Here is a 7990-nt window from a genome sequence, read left to right on the forward strand (position 1 = left end):
CCTATAGATATGCAGGGCAGTCCCCCCCTCCCTATAGATATGCAGGGCAGTTCCCCCCCCTCCCTATAGATATGCAGGGCAGTTCCCCCCCTCCCTATAGATATGCAGGGCAGTTCCCCCCCCTCCCTATAGATATGCAGGGCAGTTCCCCCCCCTCCCTATAGATATGCAGGGCAGTTCCCCCCTTCAATTACCTGTAGTTGTGCCAGCGTCACTCCTCTCCTCAGATCAGCAGATAGGAAGTGAAGACGTCCTGCTTCCTGTCTGCTGCACAGCAACAGGCAGCCTGGCGATTGGCTGTGTGTTGCTAACCACTGACCACCATTGCTTTTGATTGTCGAGCCCTCCACCCCCCCCCCGCGGCGACCCCCCCCCCTCCCCCACCCCGAAAAAAAAAATGAATGAAGAAAAAAAAAAAAATTATTTTTTTTTAAATACCCACAGGGCAGCGCCCCCCGGGACCCAGCGCCCCAGGCTGCAGCCTGGTCAGCCTAGTGGTTGATCAGGCCCTGAAGTTAAGACAGATTGCACTGTTCTCTCTTACTTGATCTTGCAGCGTTGACTACCTGATGTTCTCTCTTACTGGATCTTGCAGCGTAGACTACCTGATGTTCTCTCTTACTGGATCTTGCAGCGTAGACTACCTGATGTTCTCTCTTACTGGATCTTGCAGTGTAGACTACCTGATGTTCTCTCTTGCTTGTTCGTGAAGCATTGTTGTCAGTTGACTTCTGGAACCTTGGGGTCCTGTATTGAAAATGTGCAAAAATGCAAAATGTTAACAAACCCTGAATGATTCAAACACAACACTCCATTATGACCAAATAAAACAACCCCTTACTACAGGCATATATAGATAATAAAAGATATGAAAATTATTTATAATAATATACTAACATCTACCAACCCATGACAGTCAGTTAATTAGCCCCCCAGCCCTTAGCCAATTTATAATTTTTATGCCCCCTGCAGCTTATTTACCCCCCCCCACCCCCCGAGTCATGATCTCACCTCTGGCCCCCATATAGAGAAAAATATTTATCCCCTTGCACCTTATCCCCCCCCCGCCCCCAAGTCATGATATGTGCCACTCCCCCCCCACCAGTCATGATCTGTGCCTGAGCCCTTCCCAAGTAATTATTTGTGCCTGAGGGCCCCCCCCAGTAATTTTTGGTGCCCGAGGGCCCCCCTGAATTTTTGGTGCCTGAGGGTCCCCCCCCCATGAATTTTTGGTGCCTGAGGTTCTCCCTCCATGAATTTTTGGTGCCTGAGGTTCCCCCCCATGAATTTTTGGTGCCTGAGGTTCCCCCCCATGAATTTTTGTTGCCTGAGGTTCCCCCCCCATGAATTTTTAGTTGCCTGAGGTTCCCCCCCCATGAATTTTTGTTGCCTGAGGTTTCCCCCCCATGAATTTTTGTTGCCTGAGGTCTGTCCCCCCATGAATTTTTGTTGCCTGAGGTTCCCCCCCCATGAATTTCTGGTGCCTAAGGTTCCCCTCCCCCTGGGTTATTATCACTCCATGGGCAGCCTACAGTGCAGTTTACTTTTTTTGCTTACCTGCCGAGAAATCTTCTGTGCGCTCCGGCGTCCAGCAGTGACTGTTTCTTCAGTGCAGGCGCGCTCTGTCTGCTTAGTGTGGTCTCGTGAGATGTTAACAACTCACGTGACCACACTGAACAGCGCACCGCGGCCGCAGTGACGGCAGATGACAGCCCCTTTCAGCATACTATAGCCTGAGTATGGAGTTATAGGCGGACCCCGTTAGGAAACATTTTCGCGGGCGGGCGGGCTGGGGTTGAATGGAAAAAAGAAAAAAAAAAAAAATCTTTCAAAAAATAAATAATCTTTCTATTACCCAGCGCTGCGCCCCCCCCGACCCGGCGCCCCAGGCTGCAGCCTGGTCAGCCTGTTGGCTGATCAGGCCCTGCTCACAATTATAACCTTGTTCTAAGGGGACAATATAATTTACTTCTATGTTGCTTTTGAAATAAACGAGGGGCAAATTATTATCAGATACATTACCAGGGAGATTTATCTGTCTATATTAATAGACATATTCTAAAGCCATAGTTTATCCAAAATCTAGATCTGTTGTTTCGTTGAAGCCATCTGGAAGTAAAGTTCCAAGTCCATGCATTCAGAAGGCATCTCTAATTCACAATTAACAGAATCAACCCCCCTAAATGTAGGGTGGATATATTCAATGTTGGCAACTTTTATATCACAGGGAGTGCTACCATGAACTTGACAGGAGATGCTTTGTTGCCGATATTTTTTTAGGACATTTAGTCTATGTTTTAAAACCCTTATTATTAGAACGCTGTCATTTTCAAAAGGCAATTAATGACAGCCAATAGTTGGCACCACTGAGCAAAGAAGTGTGGAGTGTAACATTTGCCCCGTGTTTGCCAGAGACCCCCCACAAGGAGGTATGGGTTTAGCAGCATGGGACGTGCAGGTCAGCATTTCTCTTTTAATACAGGGAAGGTTCCATCAGTTTAAACTAATCGGTTCTTGAAGCGTCTCTCTCTCTCCTCCTTGATCCGTTCGGACAGTCCCTGCCAGAAGGTGGCCACCAAGGCCTCGTCATTCCAACGGAGCGCGGCTGCAAAGATTGCGAAATTGGAGGGCGTACTGTCCTAGAGGATGAGCACCCTGACAGAGAAGTAGAAGTCCAGTAGCTGCGCTGGATACTCATCCGAGTTCGTCAAAGATGTGCCGTAAGGTTTCCAAAAAAGTGGCACAGTTATGTAACGTAGGGTCATTACGCTCCCACAAAGGAGATGCCCAGGTTAGGGCCGGTCCAGATAATAAGGAGATGATATAAGCCACTTTAGTTTTCTCCATAGGAAAGTTCTCAGGCTGTAGCTCGAACTGAATGGCACACTGATTTAAAAATCCACGGCACGCATTCGGATCCCTGTCAAACATGGGAGGATTTGGGATATAAAGCTGCGAAGCTGCTGGGGCAGGCATCACAGCGCTGCTAGGAGAGGGGGCAGATTGCGGAGGAGAGAGAGGAAGCGGTGGTTCGACCGCTTTGGCCGAGAGAGTATTCTGGAGAGTGTTTAAACAGGTGGACATACTCTGGAGAAACTGCAACAATTGGGTTTGATTCTTCTCCTGTTCCTCTACCCGAGTGGCCATATGCTCCAGCAGCTCTCTAGCAGAGGGATTTCCGGATACATCCATCTGGTATGGTCAGAGCAAACTGTTACGTCTCACAGGAGACGACTATCAGTCGGTATTAACACCTGCCTTGACAGGATGCAGAGTCTAACGGACCACCCAGTCATCTCCAAGAACCCCCGCAAGGCTGGATGGTTTTAGCTGCCGGAGGCCTGCAGGTCGCAGCCCCTAGGTTAGCCCACCGACGTAATAGCAAGGTAGTGGAGGATGGATGGTTCAGCGAACAGAGTCAGGGGAGACGCCAGGCAGGATAATTAGCAGATGATGTCTGCACAGAGGTGGGGGACCTAACGTACCTTGAGTGACTCCAGGACAGAAGCACGAGCAAGCTACCACGAGAAGAGTCAGGAGCCGTAGCCGGGTCTGTACACAGAGAATCAGTCGTTTCAGATGTGTCAGGGAGTCAGCAGGAGAATGGTCTATAACAGAACTGGGTCGGTACATAGAGAATCAGCAGAGAAACACAGGGAGATGCACAGGGGAAGCACAGGAACAAGGAAACAGCCAGACGCCAAGAGAACTTGTTGCTCTGACACAGGAGTGTGTCAGAGTGGGGCAGAAGTAGGAGTGGGGTTTGAATTCCCCACCTCCAGGATCATGTGATCGCAGCAGCGCTATCTGGAAGCACGGCGCCTCGGACTCATCGCCGCAGACAGGTATGTATATTCCTAACAACAGCAGAGCTTGCCCTTTTAAGCCTGCTCTGGTTCCCATGGTGGTATGGCCCCAACAGGGCTGGTTAGTGGTAAGACCTTCTTGATTGATGGATTCCGTACCTGCTTAGTGAAATGTTGACCACCAATTCTTCCCCCCAAGTCCTCAGGTTGCAGCAGGCACACTCTGGAGAGTAGCACTAGAAAACCTATCTGAGCTCAGTGGAGAACAAGGGGCACACATTTGTCGGGCAGTACAAGTAAATTAGATCAAGTCTCTCTTTTATCCTTGGATAACCCATGAGTGGTTTTTTTTAGTCAAAGCAGTTCTACAGCTGACCAGCACTTCTGGCACAACATGGCCAACTGTTAGCGGAGGTAATCCTACAAAGCCTTTCAGGATAGCTCCAGGTGGCTGGATGCCTGTAACAATAATGTGTTGGTCGTAACTTAGAAAATGGACCCCAATGACTAATGGACACAAGATAGAAAGTATAGATCTTTTCTAAAACCAAATCTGAACAAAACTGTACAGTAGCTTTATTGAGATGCGTGCAGTTCCCTGAGTGTTGATTACAATGGTAACATATGAGTGTCACAGAGCAAGTATATTGCATAGCCAAATTCAAAACCAGTTGTCTTATACAGTAAAAGTTAGAGATCGTGGTCTTGTACAGTATTAAAGGCATGGCACACTGGACGTCAGAAATTGTGGACAATATTACGCACTGTATGTAACGCACACAATAATCCGGCAATTAGGTTAATAGTTTGCCAAGTTAATACATTGTCAGAGACTACACAGTCACCTAGCTCTGATCTGCCATCTGTTTGACATGTGTGCCTAAGTCATCAGTGCCACTGACTGCTATTAGTAGCTAGAAACAGCCATCCCCACTAATCCTCCACCTAGATGCAGGTGTAACACCCCCTTGTGTATTAAGCGTTGTGAGGGTATATATATATATTGAACCACGCAGATGCTTCTCACCTTGGTACTTGGTTTTCAGTGCCTCCACCCGAATCTCTGCTTTCTCTTCTGGGGGGTGTTCCAAAGATACACCAGGGGGAGATTCGGGAAACCCCCTGCCCAGTATTAACACTCTGTGACAAAATGTGTGCTGCAAAAGCCAGCCAGGCACATTTATTTAAATGGAAATCCTAAATGCAGCTTTGTAATTTTATAGAAAAATATACTTTGGTATAATTTGAAATAATAGTGCAAACAATACAATACAGTAATAAAACAGTGTGGATGAAAGTGGCGCACCACTTCTTACTATGCACACCAAGTTAACACAAAAACTCGCAATAAATCAATAACAGCATACAATATAATATAATATATAACAATATAACCATTAACTGTCACAGCTTTATACACATGAAAAAATATATCAGATATCTTACTTGCTCCTGATACTGTGAATATCTTGCAGGGTGAATTTATATATTTTCCCTTATAGCCCTACAATGTACTGCCAAACACACACAGCAGTATTCAAACACACCACACAAATAGAGCAGTGCACTGCAAGTTGGGGCCCTTCTGTATGTATGCAGCATGGCATGGAAACATCATGTGTCCAGTTTGCAGATGTTGGAGGTCTTTAAATCACTTGCAGTGAGGTACAGCAGTCACAGTATGCAGACCCTCCTCTAGCAACAACTGTAAAATCCTTTCTAATTTGTATCCTGGGACTTGTAGTTCCACAAGTGCTGATTAGACACACACTTGGTGCATATTTACCTGCCCACCCATCTATCCCTAACTCTTCAGCCCTTGTGGCCAGATATAGTCCAAACCCCACTTGAACAACAACAGATAGATAAAAATAACCAGTAACTTATCTGCACCAGTGTGTCACAGGTCTGAACTTGATTATCTCCAAAATGGCTGACTTGTAAAATGTCCTTCTTCAGAGATGCATGCAAACCTCCTCCTACAGCTTCAAACTGTGGCTTCCAGCAGGTTCTGTTCAGAACTGCACCCAGCTTTGATATCTCTGCAGACTGCTCTCTCTGCTCAGATCACTCATCCAGTGCCCTTCTCCCTAGGGTCACCTATCTGAACTGGTCACACAGCTCAGTCTCTCCCAGGATGCTCCTCTCTCCCTCTCTCTCTCCGCCCTCAGGTTTCTCAGTCTTCTTAGGCTCCGCCCCCTCTTCATAACAGCATTCTGGGAGATGTAGTTCCTTCTCCTTGACTGGTAAATAGCTATATGCATCTCTTTTCTTACTGATGCAAGTGTGATTATTAGCCCCTGGGTGCTCAAGTCCAACTGCAGCATCCCCAGGGGTTACACACTCCCCCTGTGGGGCAAGTCCACAATGAACAAATGATGAGGCTTGTCCCACATCCTGCAAATTTAAAGGGGTTAAGACATCCTGTCTAAATACACTTTCACATCCATACACAACAGGCCCTGGCATAACAGATATGGGAGTCAGATATGGCCACTGATAGACCCAGCTAGGATGAATCACCTTAGGAATCTCAGTCATATGACCTAGACTATCATAAGTCAACATCATTGGGGCTCTAGGGGTCCTTTTAGGCCGACCCTGGACTGGTGGGTTCCCTTCCTCTCCCCCCAACACCCTGTTGGGGCGTTCAGTGCATCCTCCATCTGGATCAACGACGTCCCCATCCATGTCAACTTCCTGGTTAGAGCCTTCCTCTACTGAACACTGAGAATCCAACCGTCCAGCTACTCTTGGGTTGACACTTTCATTTGAAATGGCAGGCATAGTTCTCCTTTCTTCTACTTGTGGAGGTCTTACAGCGGCCCCCTCGGTAGACCTAGTGAGCCTTCTGATATCTTGTCTCCAATCTATTTCTCCCAATTTACCTGGAGCATCATACCCCCAATCATCTCCATCATCTTCTTCTGTGGTCGGTTCTCTGATTCGCCGTGATCTTCTGGGTGTGGACACTTTTGGCTCATCTGTTTCAGGCTCCTCCCAAAACCGGACACCATTTCTGATGGGAAGCAAATGTTGTCGATGGTATGTCTTTATAGGGCCTGTTAGCCCCTCGGGCCTAATTCGATAGGCTGGGATGTCTGGCAATTTTGCAACCACAACATGAGGATCCTTTCGCCAACGATTGGCTAACTTGTGTTTCCCCGGGAGGCCCAAGTGTCTAAGTAAAACCCTGTCACCTGGCTCCAGAATATGCTCCTTGACCTGTAGATCATAACGACCCTTGTTTCGTTGTCCAGCTTTTGATGCAGCTGCTTCTGCTAGTCTGTAGGCCTCCTTTAGTTCTTGTTTCAGCTGCTCCACATATTTCAAATGGGGCTTTTCTTGGGGATCAGCAGTGTCCATTCCAAAACAGATATCGATTGGTAATCTAGCCTCCCTTCCAAACATTAAGAGATATGGGGAGTACCCCGTGGACTCGTTTTTCGTGCAATTGTAGGCGTGGACCAAATGGCTGATGTGCCTACTCCAATGTGCCTTTTTTTTAGTGTCCAAAGTGCCCATCATGCTGAGAAGGGTCCGATTAAATCTCTCCGGCTGCGGATCTCCTTGGGGATGGAAAGGAGTAGTCCTGGACTTCTTTATCCCGCAGACCTCGCACAGTTCTTTTATTAGCTTGCTCTCAAAATCCCGACCCTGATCTGAATGAATGCGGGCAGGCAGTCCATAGTGGACAAAGAACTTTTCCCATAGGATTTTTGCCACGGTCACAGCTCTCTGGTCTTTTGTCTGGTAGGCTTGAGCATAACGGGTGTAATGATCTGTCACCACTAGAATGTTACACTTGTTGCTTTCATCCGGTTCCACTGATAGAAAGTCAATACAGACTAACTCTAAAGGCCCATTGCTGGATATATTCTTTAAGGGGGCAGCCTTTTCTGGGAGGGATTTTCGAAGTATGCATGTCCCACAAGATTTACAATAACTCTCAATGTCTATCTCCATTTTCGGCCAGTAGAATCTATCTGAAATTAAACTCATGGTCTTCTCTATTCCCAGGTGGCCGTGTTTATCATGCAACGCACGGAGAACCATGGGACGGTGCTTCTTTGGCAATACTAGCTGTTTCCTCTCTCTGCCATCTTTGCGGCTGGTTTCTCTATACAGTAGCCCCTGCTTCACCACCAATGACTCTCTCTGTCTGCTTAGCAAAATAGCTTCCT

The 7990-nt window shown here is 47.3% G+C and overlaps 1 protein-coding gene across 1 annotated transcript; it reads right to left on the reverse strand.

Moving 5' to 3' along the window:
• Nucleotides 1–4765: 4765 nt before the first annotated feature.
• LOC142138478 (uncharacterized) lies at nt 4766–7787 on the reverse strand. Its single transcript, XM_075195189.1, has 2 exons — nt 5253–7787; nt 4766–4963 (listed from the first exon to the last, which is right to left on the reverse strand). The coding sequence occupies exon 1, from the start codon at nt 7770–7772 to the stop codon at nt 5907–5909; it is 1866 nt and encodes a 621-aa protein (XP_075051290.1). The 5' UTR covers nt 7773–7787; the 3' UTR covers nt 4766–4963; nt 5253–5906.
• Between the last annotated feature and the right edge of the window lie 203 nt (nt 7788–7990).

This window comes from Mixophyes fleayi, chromosome 2 (genome assembly GCF_038048845.1).
Source record: "Mixophyes fleayi isolate aMixFle1 chromosome 2, aMixFle1.hap1, whole genome shotgun sequence".
In the NCBI taxonomy this organism is placed as follows: domain Eukaryota; kingdom Metazoa; phylum Chordata; class Amphibia; order Anura; family Limnodynastidae; genus Mixophyes; species Mixophyes fleayi.

Bases quoted from the DNA above. Each gene is read 5' to 3' on its own strand.
- LOC142138478 (XM_075195189.1), bottom strand. From the start codon at position 7,772: ATGGAGATAGACATTGAGAGTTATTGTAAATCTTGTGGGACATGCATA.